This window comes from Triplophysa rosa, linkage group LG11 (genome assembly GCF_024868665.1).
Source record: "Triplophysa rosa linkage group LG11, Trosa_1v2, whole genome shotgun sequence".
Classification (NCBI taxonomy): Eukaryota; Metazoa; Chordata; class Actinopteri; order Cypriniformes; family Nemacheilidae; genus Triplophysa; species Triplophysa rosa.
Genome location: NC_079900.1, coordinates 12,614,257 through 12,628,253, shown reverse-complemented (window position 1 = coordinate 12,628,253; position 13,997 = coordinate 12,614,257). Strand labels below are relative to the sequence as shown.

General features: G+C 37.6%; 1 protein-coding gene across 2 annotated transcripts; it reads right to left on the bottom strand.

Moving 5' to 3' along the window:
* On the bottom strand, positions 1–13,997 carry trpm4a (transient receptor potential cation channel, subfamily M, member 4a). Of its 2 annotated transcripts, none has more exons than XM_057346526.1 (28): positions 13,240–13,997; positions 12,212–12,270; positions 11,500–11,665; positions 10,738–10,918; positions 9,747–9,916; positions 9,344–9,521; positions 8,018–8,082; positions 7,609–7,857; positions 7,391–7,493; positions 7,188–7,306; positions 6,148–6,453; positions 5,960–6,061; positions 5,739–5,867; positions 5,500–5,629; positions 5,251–5,396; positions 5,048–5,160; positions 4,869–4,967; positions 4,733–4,779; positions 4,417–4,649; positions 4,223–4,338; positions 4,008–4,140; positions 3,754–3,928; positions 2,950–3,115; positions 2,690–2,871; positions 1,483–1,615; positions 1,127–1,199; positions 633–723; positions 1–418 (listed from the first exon to the last, which is right to left on the bottom strand). In XM_057346526.1, the coding sequence occupies exons 1-28, from the start codon at positions 13,303–13,305 to the stop codon at positions 384–386; spliced, it is 3,765 nt and encodes a 1,254-aa protein (XP_057202509.1). In that variant the 5' UTR covers positions 13,306–13,997; the 3' UTR covers positions 1–383. The 2 variants fall into 2 exon arrangements, with proteins under 2 accessions (XP_057202509.1, XP_057202508.1); XM_057346525.1 differs by having other exon boundaries at positions 4,417–4,652; positions 13,240–13,995.

Below are 13,997 nucleotides of genomic sequence, written 5' to 3'. Positions count from 1 at the left end.
TCACATCAGTTGTTTATTTGCAAGCAGAGAATAAAAAGTAAAAACGTAAATATAATGTAATGCAAAATCTATTTATAAAGAATACATTTTACATTCATATTTTTTCCAACCTGGCACATCTTTTGTTTCAAACATATGGTAAAATTTCTATTAAAAGGATCAAAATATAGCTGCTCAACCAGTGTTGTTTTCTAAACAATAAATATACCGTCCCATGATGAAACGTTTTAAAAACTGATCCAAACAACTTTTGTTAACATAGGGTCAAAAATACACTGCATACAAATAATGACAACTGAAATGATAAAGAATATAAAGTAATTTTATCTATGATCCAGAATTTCTGAATAAGAGAGTGAACACGTGTGTATTTGTGTGAGCATTCAGGTGGGAGAAGAAGGACTTTTAGATGATACACCTAAAACACAGAAAAGATAACGTTAAAACAAAAATTAAGTTCATTTAATATATGTAGTGATAAGAGAATGTTGGTTCTATCTTCTTTGATAATGAAACGCTATTAAATTGACACTAAAATAACTGTATGCGTATGCATAATGACATTTTACAACCAAACTAATTAGTAGGAGTCAGAGAAACACAAAACAACTACATCTTTATTGAGCACACACCTTTGAAAGGAGGTGGAGATGTGTGTTTTGCGAGATCACTCTGAGACAGTGCCTCCACTAACCAGGAGAGGGCAGTAGCGCAATACTCCACCTGAATAACAAGAAATGATCAAGAACACACAATGGATCAGTCGAAAACCTGAAGTGTTCTTTAAAGCGCAAGTTCATTAATTACAGTGCTTGCCTGACAGCCTGGCAGATATTCAAAGCCGATCTGCATTCTACAGAAGGGTTTGGATGAGGGGGCAGTACAGTGACACAGAGAATGACAAATGGCTCTTGGTCTGTGCTGAGCAAGCAAATACGACAGCTGCAGCTCAAATTAGGCAAGACTCACACTCTTACACCACGGTCAGAAATGAACCAGGGCTTGGGACAAAAACACCACTGCAAGTAACCAACAGAGCCCAAAACAGGTTAACTCCTGACGCTGGTGCACCGCACCCCCTGAGTTCAATAGCTCAGGTAGACGGGTGCATACAGCCTCCACTAACCTCCGACTCCAGCTTTCTCAACCTGCGATCGTGATCGCGTATCTCCACCATCTGCTTCAGTACGCTGTCCACCCTACGAACACATATAGACAGGGACAACACACACGCTGTCAATCAACACGCCAGTGCCCGATTCAGCAGGAGTTGACAGTCTCCATGTCTCCCCCTTCGTATGCACAGAAACATGTAACAGGAGCTTCCACTGTGAGGTTACTAAATGCCCCCGGGTGTGCATTACAAACAAATCTGCAGTCGTGTTCTCTAATAGGTATATAGAAAACATGTTGGAAGTAGATGGCTTGAAATACAGTTAATAACTGCATAGAGTAGGAAAGTAAAGTTAGAGAGTGACTGACTTTGTGGAGGTACGTTTGAGTCGCTCAGTGTCACTATCTCTTTGCTTCTTGCCCTCCGTGGAAAGCAGGTTCTCTTTCAGCGTGGATTCCCATGTATTCAGCCAACTGGCCTCTTTGCCTTTTAAATTTAACACTGTGGATAAATATACATGCTAGGTTAAATAACAAATCAAACAGATGCAGCATATAAAGACTGAATGTGATGCAATGCAGTCACGTCCAGTTTTAGGATTTATGCAGTAAAAAATGTAAAACAAAGAAATGTTAGGACAGAACATGAATATATCACTTTAATGTTTTCTAGGTCACAAATTACATGTAAGCAAATGTGTTGCCTTGTTAATATCAAAAGGTAAGATTATCATAGTTTCCTCTGAAAGCACACAAGATGCTCTTTGGAACATCCAGACATTAAAGTGATAAGTTCACCCAAAAAAGAAAATTCTGTCATCAATTACTAACCCCATTATTTCAAACCTGTATGACTTTCTTTCTTATGCAGAACACAAAAGATATTTTGAAGAATGTTCAAACAACGGCGAAACCCATTCAATTCCTTTGTTTGGACACAAAACCAATGCAAGTTGAGAGGTACCGCTGTTGTTCGGTTACCAACGTTCTTCAAAACATCTTATTTTGTGTTCTGCAGAAGAAAGAAAGTTATACAGAACATACACTCTTAAAAAAGGTGCTTCAAAAGGTTCTTCGATGCCATAGAAGAACCTTTGGTTCCATAAAAACCTTTAACATCTGAATATAAAAAAGGTAAGAAAGAGATGGTTCTTTAAAGATCTTTTGACTGAATGGTTCTTTGTGGAACCAAAAATGGTTCTTCTATGGCATCGCTGTAAAGAACCTTTTAAGCCCCTTTATTTTTGAGAGTTTACTATCTAAAAAAGAAAGGTACTTCACAATGCCATAGAAGAACCTTTTTTGTCTAAATGGTTTCATAAAGAACCTTTAACATCTGAAGAACAAAAGGTTCTTTGTGGCGAAAAAAGGTTCTTCAGATTATAAAACAGTAAGAAAGAGATGGTTCTTTAAAGAGCCTTTGACTGAATGTTTTTTTTTGTGGAAGCAAAACTGGTTCTTCTATGACATCGCTGTGAAGAACCTTTTAGAGTGTATCCACTGTATGATGGTACAAGAAGGCTGAATCATGGCCGCCTGTTTCTTTAAGAAGGAAACACATAAAGAAATAACATACTGAAGTGTTGTATCTTTGAAGAAGGAATTTTTTGGATGACCCTTTTGAAGAAGATATGCAGGTGAGAGATGATGATGAAGGGCGGGGCGAGGCAGGGCCGCGAGTGATATTCCACGATCAGGTTATAGCGCTGAAACTTCCAGTACACGTCACTGTGCTCTTGAACCTTGTTGAATGTGTAACTGTAGACACATCACAAAAACATGCTATAATAAAACCTCATTCACAATACAGCATTTTACTCATGAAATACATTTTACCTGAACATGGCAATGAGCAGATTCACCAGTAGAATATTGGTGACCAACAAATAGACTGACAGCAGAATAAGGACCAGCCAGTTAGCGTCAGACTGCGGGCAAGGCTCAAACCCCTCATGAATAAGAGTCACGTTATTAGTGCATTGTTTCTCTGCACGCTTGTCAGCTAGAGTCAAAGAAAAATGTTTCGTAACTATGTAATCAATAAACAACATAGTATGAGATGCATACAGCCCTGGAAAAAGACCATTCCAAATGTTCATTCAAACAGCATTTCTAAGAGGTGGTCATTCCAGTCTAGTGTCTGTTGAATTTCAACAAAGTCAAACCTCAGGAGTGACGTAAAGTCATCCAACAGCAATGTGAAAGACTGACAGCATGACAAGACACATGAAAGCTATGATAAAAATCCCAGTTATCACACATTTTTTTTAAACGTTTCCTAAATACCTGTATACATGTAAAAATTATTGTTGTATTGCTTAAAAGTTAATATTTGAGATAAAATTGCAGTATTTGAGGTCTGAAAAAATGAAGAGTTTGGTTCCAAAATGAGATAACTCCGTTTTTAAAACTTGTCAAAAATAATGTTTTTTATTGTGTTATCATGTTTTTATTGTGTTTTATTGTGTTAGTTAGTGTATATTTTTTTAGTTATTATGGCTTAAATCAAAACAAGCCAACTGCAGTTTGATTGATATTAATTGGAAAGCGCAATAAAAAAACATGTTTTTTGAAAAATTCTAAAAACAGAGTTATCTCATTTTGGAACCAAACTCTTCATATATTGTCTGGCACACACACCATCTATTTCATCCAGTGGTATCTGGCCATATATGTGCATGTATGGCCTGTAGAACACTCGGCGGAATATCCAATTAGGACGGGAATCGTAGGAGTATAACAACGCTTGATTGGCTACTCCATATGCCATAAGCCACACCCCCAGGAAGAACAGGAAGAAGAACACATCTTTCACCTAAAAAATAAATAAATGAACTCTCATACGCACATTTTACATTTTTAACCAAGTTCTGAATAGCATTTCACTTTCTTACCATTTTGCCAACGATGATGATTTTGGGACCAAGCTGTTTGTGGACGGCAAATATATGAATGAGTCTGAGAGTGAACACTGTATAGTCAAGACACAGTATCGAACGACCGAAATCATATGACCATGGAAACATCCTGTAACAAAAACACACATGTATTAACCAACACAGTCACTCCCGTTCATAATCATTTTGAGGGCGGATTTCACTAAACGCACCTGCAGAGAAGCCCCAGAATGAAGAGCAAGATGGCTGTGAGGTCACACTTGTTCCAGATATCCTGGATGTAGAGCTTCATCCTTTGAACTACAGTGGTGGATCCTACAAAGAAAGTCTGAGAGGACGACTGGGATTCAGCGACTGAATGATTTGGTCAGAATGCGTGTCGACGTCAAATTGAGAATTTTCATACCTGTCGAATTTCCTCACAAACCAGCGTAAAGACCCAGAAATACAACACTAGCTCCATAGGGGCGGGTCCTTTCGGAGGTGGAGGCTTGAAGTCAACCAATAGGACATAAGCAAACAGAAAGAGGAAGAGGAAGTAGGTGAACACGTTGCCTAGAAACGAAGTGACCGGTGCAAACCAGAACTGCCTCCATCGGTGTACTATAAAAGGTCGTTTCTTGGGGTCAACACTTGATCCTGCTATATAAAAAAGAAGGATGTAAACTACCAAATGCAAATTTGAACAGTCAAGATGTGTGAAACTTGTTTTTTAGACACACCTTCTGGGTTTCCTCTCAAAGCGATACATTCCTCCACATCTTCATCCCTGTGAAGCACATGTGCGAGACATTTAAGTTATGCATATCATCTCAGATAAAGCAAAAATGTTTATAGTGTTGAGAATCCATGAATTACGTGTTCAGGATGTGTTCAGCCATTGACTCCGCTCCCTCCACGCTGTCGAATTCTTTACCCTGAGGATAATCCTCTGGCTTCTCCTCATTTTCCTGCTCTCTGTCAGATAAAGACCAATGATTTCCATTCATACTTGGTACTCCACAACAAAAAATGGGCCAAAAATATTTCATACCGACCTGAAAACAATGAGGTCGGTATAGATGAAGGGAGGCAGGAAAAACGAGAGAACCAGTTTCCACACCTCAGTATTGCTATCCATGTCCCCCCACCAAATAAGGGACAGTAACGTCTAGCCATGAAGACATAAAAAATATAACACCAGCATAACTAAACAATATTCATGCACCAACATGTGCAAAAGGCCATAAGCATCGCAAACCTGCACTCCGTCATGACTGAAGAAGAGGCGGGCATCAGCTGTTGTGGCCATCTGTAGACAGGTAGCCCCGCTCCATAGAGGTGACTGTCTGATGAGAAGCTTATAAGAACGGCTTTCGTTGCTCTGGTAACATTCACTGAACACATCTGGAATGAAAGTGATGAGAGAAATCTGTGGCAATACATTCAAACACGGACAGTATACCAGAAACCTAAAATAAATATGACTTAAATTTGACTTCACACCCACCATGTGCCAGATTTTCAAAGGTTTGAGCCAGTTCTTTCATGGAAAGTTTGGTATCAGTCTCCATCTCCAGTTTAGAGAGCTCTCTTAATATCTTACAGCCGGCAAGAGCACTTAGCACTGACTCCCCCGCCTCGTATTAAAAGAGAGTACAAGATAGACATATAAACAAATCGACCAAAATATAATACAAAACACATGCTTAAATGATAACATGCTTAAAAATATAAAGACAGTTTTACCATTTCCCAGAAGTAGATGGACATTTCTCGTCGATTCTGCAGAACAGCCCATATGAAGAGAGCGACCCAGGGATACGTACAGCGCTGCTTTCGGTACGGACTCTCCCCTAGCAGCAAATTATTCACATGCTGAAAGACAGAGACACAAACGTCTGCATGTTCGTATGTAGTTTATTAACAATAGTATTTAATCATAAACATCTTTGACTAGTAAAACTGACCTTCATTGCTTTTCTCGAGGTCACTCCCTGATCTAGACCCAGAGGGCCATAGTAAAACGGCTGACACACGTCCTCCATGATTTCAGATAACACCCTTGAGACCTGGAAGATAAAGAAATCTTAATCCATATGTTCTGTCTGTTGTATCTAGTATATCATACATCCTCTTTCATGGTAACCTCTTTTACCTCATATAGGGTGAGTTCTTGTACAGCAGCAGGGATTGGGCCGTTCATGGAATGCTTGAAAGATGAAGTATCATTAGGTGAGGACGATAATCTGTTTTGTGAGGCAGCTATGTCCATGCGCTCCTGCAGTCTTCTCTGGAGGAACGAGTAGACCAGAGTGCAGTCAGACAGCGAGCTGTACAGTTCCTCTAAACGTTGGAACGTCAGGTAGTCCAGAATGTTCAGGCCGCTTTCTACGAACAGACGAACAAACTGAGGCTTGTCGTTCACCAGCGCATCCGTCATTGATTCCTCCAGGTCATCATACTGACAACAAGAGAGTATCCGATGTGTTAAAACAACACAGATACTTTGGATTCACATAGAAACAACATGAAATAATTGGATATATCCCACATTTCACTGGCATTACAAATGCCTTTTGCTTGTTGTGATCAGTTATTTAACCCTCTGGTATTTTTCGGTCAATTTTATACCAAAACGTTTTACATATTTTATGTTTCGAACTTCTTTCACTTTAACAAAAAGGTACAAAACTTGGGGGCTTTTGTCGCACTGTGTACACAAAAATGAATGGACATGGTTAAATGATCCTAAAAATAGTCAAACTTGTGATTCCGGTCAAAAATAAATGCATGTATGTGTAAAAAATATGTATATGATATAAAACTTGTTGACTTTGAAAAGGCACATATGAAATGAATGGAAATATTATTTATAAACATACTGTATTACATTGAATTGAAAAATAATTACTGCATAAATATTACATACAGCCATAAAATTCCCTTATTGAAAAAATATTATTGAACTTAAATATATTAAATTCATTTCACTTTAAAAAGTAAAAGGTACATTTGAGGTGTTCGGTCACTTTTGACCATGAGTATGAGTGTGATCCCCAAAGGAGTAGCAGAGGGTTAAGCAGGCAAATAAATACTGGATATAAATGAGTTTAAAAGCAAACTATGATTTTAAACATTGTACACAAAACACATAAATGCTCCATGTTATTATTAGGGCACTGCTATTAGACCCACCCTCCACTGGATGTCGCTGTTAAACAGTTCACTCTTGGCAATGTCCACTCTATTCCAGGCCACGGCCAGCTTCAGTTCCTCAGTGTACTCACTAGCATCATTAGAGTCTCTTTTAGCAGCTAAACGCAAAACACACACAAACAGTGAAATCACATCTACACTGTAAACATGTTGAGCTTTCGCTGTTGAATTCTGCAGCTCACCTCTTACAAGAGCTTTCAGAATGAGGGTGTCAAAGTCCTCTTTGCCCTCCTGGTCATCACGAAACACAGTGATCAGATCTTTGTTTTGACAGATACTGCGGGCCTGAAGAAGAAAGTCATAAAAACCAAAAGTGAAAGAATATTTCTCTTCTACCCATGTTCTGAATTTAAACTTAAGCTTTTATTTTTAATCTTTTAGTCTTGCTTCAATTATTCACCTGATCCACGAGTTTATCTATTTCAGTCTCATACGGGAACTGTTTCTTGATTCTCTCTCTCACTCGTTCCGTGAGCTCAGTGCTGTTGCTTGTGCTAGCTTCTTTGTTGGCAGGCGGCAAAGTGGGACTCACGGGTGGAGTCATGGGTGTACTGACATCCCGCAGTATTCCTGCTATCAGGTCTGCTGCTGGGCCCGAACCTGCCAGCACCAACCATGGAGTGGCATTTTTCAGAGATAAATCAACTCTCTGGAGTGAAATAAAAAAGAGAGATATATTCCAAAATCTTCATTAATTAATAATAAATCATTTTCAATGCTTAAAAGAGACTGAATGTACTAGATTTAAATCTGTAACACATTTAATAGATACTGTAAGTTAAGCATAAATTACAGTATTTATTTGTGACCTCTAGCATTGCAGCATCTCCTGCGATTAGAACACACAAAACAGGAATCTCGATGCTTCCACTTCCTGTTGAAAATATGAGAACAACAGTTTTTGAATACAATTGGTCATAAGCAAGTTTTTCCTACTGTCTTTAGTTTCCATTTTGTTTTAGGACTACATTCTCTGCCTTCTCCACTAGAGAGCAGTGCAACCCCCTTATGATTCCTTTGCCGTATACTTTTCAGGATTTTAAATGATGAACACTGTTTGTTTAATGTTTCACTATGTTTATACTTGACTTCAGTTAAGTAATCAATAGGGCTTTTCCATGCAAAGTTTGTAATAAAGGTTTTCACTATACTGATAGCGCAGATGTCAATATTTGGTTGGTTATATACTCACATGAGATCTTAAAGTTTTTTATAAGTTCTTGCTAAGAAGTTAAATATAATAAATATGTGATGTTTGTTGGGTAATATTGCTACTGGTTTCTCAATTTTAATTCAAATGAATCTCACAAAGTATGTTGTCTCTCAAACACGTGTGTCCTTTTTTGTCACATCCGTAACGCATGTTTATTTCCCTAATCTTAAACAGAAAAAGTATATAGAGTAGATTGATATTTTTCTTATGTCTGGACTCAACAGGGGTTTAGGTAAATATAAGTGTAATTGACGAATACATTGTACATGTGTTCTATAGTGTGACATAGCAAAATTTCATTGTGTTTAAACTGTTAATATTTCATTGTTTTGTATTATTTCTTTTTATCATATGAAAAAGCAAGAGAAACTTATCTTCATTGTTTTTTCTACATGTTTGCTGTCATACCATAGGACAAATTTGCATATTAGTCTGTCAAGTACCCATAAACAAATGATTTACTATATTGGTAATAAATACATTCTCTGAGTGTTTTGACTGGGAATGTCAAACTTATAATGTTGGAACCGCCCAATACTGGGTATTTAGGTTTTAACATTTCACATTACACATCTCTAAATTATTTGCATAATTAATCTGCATATTTACATTGTACAAACATAGTTTCAAAGTTGAGCTGCTACCCGAATAACACAGAAGCACAAACAAATAACTTCTTCAATATTAAGTGACAAAATACTACTATTGTTTATTATTTAACTGTACACTGTGGATTAGTTTCCTCTCGCTCTGTTATTTAAAAGAATAAATAAAAGGAAGCACATATAGTTCCAGGTATGTGTCAGTTGTCAGTTTCTTTGCTTCCTGTCTCTAATGAAAGGGCTTAATTTGGCTGTTGTGCTCTGTATGTGTGTGACATTATAATAGTGTTTTTCAGTTAAAACATCTCTCTCTCTCTCACCCCAGATGCCAGTGCGCTGATGAGATATGAAATCCTCCAGGTTGGCTCTGAACAGTGTCTCACACCCTCTGTGACCTACACTTCCATCGTCCACTAAGAGGAAGGCCTGGTGGTTATTATCCAGGCAGCTGGATGCAGGTGGCATTTTTTGTGCATAGTACCGAGCCGGAAAACTGCCCTTGTGAAGAGAAGACAAAAGTGAGGTTTTACAAAGGGAGCTGCACAAAGTCCCACAACAGTTGTTCAGTGATATGCTGTGACTCATGACTCAAAGAGTGCTATGGCATTCATAAATCTTTAGGCGTGGCTAATAGTATATTATAGTGAGTGCCCTGCCTTCTATCCAGTCCCCCGCAACCCTGCCCTGACAGTACAAACTTTTTTCACAATTGACTCATATTACCTGTGGATTCACGAGTTGTTGTCGTTGGTGAATCAAGCCCCAGGGCGCGACACCCACAGCTATAACTTTGGCCTGGGAAAGAGATGAAGCTGTTGCACAATGATCCCGTACTGCCTCACCTACACAGCGACTAATTCCCTCCTTCAGACCTGCCGTCAAGAGCCAAGCCCCTGAATTATTTTAACACACAAACACAATTACTGTCACAAACATCATCAATGATAAACAAATTTTGTAACATAACCACCGCACAACACTTCTGCATTTACAGTAAGCCTTATTTCCATATTAGGAAACACAGCTCTTGAGTAAGACTAGTTTTTCCTGTCTAACTCTAAACCTTAAGACTTTGGATGACATCCGTCTAGTCATTAATTACTGGGAACATGAAAACAGTTATTAACAGTTATTTCTGAAAAGCCTAGACTGGGACAATTATGAGCTTCAGCATTCTGAGAGCTAAAATATTTAATTGCTTTAAAGGTTCTGCAGAAGTCCTAAAAATGCGCAATTGTACTAAAACTTTTCTAAAGTTCATCTGCTTGGATATGTATACTTTGGAGATATAAAGACGCAAGAATTAAATGTATTTTTTAAATTATCCTAAAATGATTGTCATTATTTTACATTTCTGTTTAGTTTGTTATTTCAAAAATGGTTTAACATTTTTTTTTAAGTTTCCATTTTATTTTTTATAAAAGATTATAGTTGGGGAAGAAATTATTTGAAAAATCAACAAAGATTGCTAGGGTTGCATCTAAACTATGGAGAATCCTTTTGTTTTTATGTTTATTCTTTTTAACCACTATTTTTTATTTTTATATTTTAGTTAATTATTTTTCATTATTTTATTTCAGTCTTGTTACATGTTACATTTTTATTTTTAGGGTGGGACCGAGGGTCCACAGTACATACTGTGTATATTTTACAAGTACTTGACATTACAGTCATAACAGTTGTGCAAATAAAAAAGCAAAATGTCAGGGATTACCTGTGCTCTGTGCAGCCCGGACAATGCCCTGTCTGATCACCTCTCGTACCCAGGGCTTCGCCTTCTCCTTTCCCTCTCCCCCCACCACTGACACCACCAGATTGGGCACTGGCAGACCCCACTGAGTGGTCATCAGTGAGTACACATGGTCAGGAGGTGTGTCATATGACAGGCGCAGAAACTTAAAGAGACAACAATAAGAGTGACATACAATAAGTGCACAAACCTGAATTAACTGAAAAAACTTTTTTGATATGAGTGGGATATTATTTATCCTAAACGGAGGTACAAAGGCTGCTGACAGACTCATTTCACACATGTACAAACATGCATGAGGTGTATAGTTGTTCATATGTTTAACAGGATTTTGTGCCCAAAGGCAGAGACTAAAGAATAGATTTAGGCCCTGTCTGTCAAGGCAATATAACACTATTTAACAGACTGGAAAACCATGGAAGGGTCATATGTTTGAATCCCAGGAAAACATATTGTGCATTGAGTTGATTTAGATAAGTGTAATAAATTTACGCTTAAACTTCATACATACATTTTACATTACATTTTGGGAAAATTATGGGAACTGAGTGAATGGAAATAACATGGGGAAAATTAATGCATTTCAACTGAAAGTGTCAAAGAAAAAATATTATAAAATTAATAGTATACCATACTCAACTTTGCATTCTCAAAACTACATTTTCTGGGTAAAAGTAACTATAATTGTGTGCATTTGAGCATGGGTAAAACAAATTAGATACCCACTGGATTGTGTCGACGTCCAGCTCCAGCAAACTCCAGATCGCCAAAGGCATCAGTGGGGTATTCAGACGTGTGTTGCAAACTGTCCCACTTGCCGACCGTACAATCACCGGTTGTTATACCGATATGATTTTCCCGTGCTCCACCACACTGACACAAAGCACTATTTCTATACCAGTCAGAAAAACAAAACTTGTTACAGTCACAACAGGTTTTGGTGGATTCTAAATTCTAATGCAAGGTATGAATGTAGAGACTGATCTGAGAATTATAAGCTTCATTTCTTTATGCACATCAAAACTGTGGTTAAAGTAACAATTAATGCACAACCAAGTTGTAGTGCATCACGTTTAATTCAGTCAATGAGGAAGTTAAAACTAAGTATAGCTGAAATTCAATTCCTACAGGTCACACATAATGTAGACAGCAGGTTTACTTGAATGAATAAATTAACTGTACCACTACCACCCAGCTGTGATCCAAACCTATCATATAACACACACAACACCCAAAATTTGAAAAAGCACAGGGAAACAATGCTGCATTGACAAATGAGAAGCTGTTAACCCTTATTCCAGAAAAGTGGCATGTTTGTTGACCCACCCTCCATTAGCAAATCAAAGGCCAAAACCTAATCATAATACAAGCGTTTTTGAAGGCATGAATAGCCTGCAGAATACGTTAATCTCAGTACATGGGAAAGAGGCTGTTGTACCTAGAGTCCTCCACAAAGGTGGTGCACACTCTCTTTTTGATCATCTTTGGGATCCAACTCTGCAAAAACAAGAGTTACACAGCAAAGAGTGAGTCAGAGCTTTCACATGCGGGTCCGGTTTCTTTTCTTTCATAGTCAGTGACCGAGACGAACGTTTATATACTGTACGCTGCGCATGAATAAGCAATACCAGTGAAATGTGTTGAAATGCAACCAGGAAATGAATGAATGAATGAATGAATGAATGAATGAATGAATGAATGACAACAACATCTATCACAGAATCTTACAGTGAGCATGTACACACATTATATAATGTGCTTGCTTTGAAAGCTCTCAATTGTAGTATAATAATAACTAATGTGAGGCTATAAATTGTGAAAGAGCTGGTTAATCCCAAAGACAATTCAAACCATTCACAAGGTCATGACACTTACATAAGCGTTAATATTTAGTATTACTGTGTCACATGGAAACATTGAATAGCTTAAATATAAGCTTTGTCATTCAATTCCTATACGTGGCATCCCCTCCCGACCCAAAGTTGGTGTAGAATGTGATGAGACAACAAAGAATTGTGGTGTAAAAAGACCACAAAAAAGAAAGTTCTTGTAGTTGAAAGATAAACATTTTCTTCCAAAATCACTTCTTGTCCAATTAAGTCATATATCCTTTCAAAATATAGGCATACATACATTTACATAATAAAAATGGACATATATTTTCAAATAAATAAATTGTATATAGTATTGTTTGTAATGTACTTATACTGTACATTAGCCTATTTTGTTTTTAATGACGTTTTAAGAGTTGCCACCAACTATTCATGAAAAGCTTGCTGTCACCTGTCGTCGCATGCTTTCCTGCATTCAAACAGTAACAGGTAGCATAGGCCTACATCTCGACAAAGCATGAAAAATAATCTGTAGCCATATTGTCGCCATCCTGCTTCATCACTTCATTATACAAAAATCTAAAATTTAGAGTTTGATTTACCCGCGATAATAATAGTAATGTTTTAAGCAAACCTGGTCTTTTTCAGATTTCCTCTCTCCTCCACCACCACCTTCCTTCTCTTTCTCAATTTTCTTCATTTCGAACTCCTGCGCGTTTTGCAATTCTGTTTCCTTAAGGTTGATTTAAACTGAGACTCTTGTTTTAATGTTTAAATTTGCCATAACCGGATTACCAAATTTAATACAACTTTCAAGAGCGGAGCAGTATTTTTATAACTCCGCCCTCACGCATACGTCAGACGCGCGCTCCCCAGGATGCATTCCAGCACGAGATTACGATGGCCTTTCAAGATAACAGGACAGGTACAAACTAGTTGAAACATAGCCAAACACGTGTGGAAAAACAAATATCCGTGCAGTGGAGATAAGATTACTCTGTTTTTAAACGACACAACTAGTCTAACTAGTATTATCGGCGATTACATATTTGATTGGCTAATTCATCCTGTTTTTCACCGAAACAAAAACATCTAAACTTCGCAAACCCCTCCGGCGATATTAATTATTTACAAAATCTGCTCAAAACAAACAATACTATTTGTTTCCGGCTTTTATACCATTATTACAAAATTCCTTTGTAGGCTAGCAATATGTAGTGTGTTTTGGACCTAATTCCAGTATCATTTAATAAAGTTTTATTGGTTCCCATCCGCCAGATAACATCCCACAGAGATGATAATAGTTTTCGTTAAAACCAACACAACTCCCATTGTAGCCATTTAATTCACAGAATTTCTGTGCTGGTTTCTGTTTGTCTTTTGTTTGTCCGC

Excerpts from the sequence above, each read along its gene's own strand:
- trpm4a (XM_057346525.1), bottom strand. The coding sequence starts at position 13,305 with ATGAAGAAAATTGAGAAAGAGAAGGAAGGTGGTGGTGGAGGAGAGAGG. Across the intron at positions 5,868-5,959 it reads CCTCGAGAAAAGCAATGAAG|CATGTGAATAATTTGCTGCT; the intron begins GTCAGTTTTACT and ends TCTGTCTTTCAG. Across the intron at positions 5,630-5,738 it reads CCATCTACTTCTGGGAAATG|GCGGGGGAGTCAGTGCTAAG; the intron begins GTAAAACTGTCT and ends TTTTAATACGAG.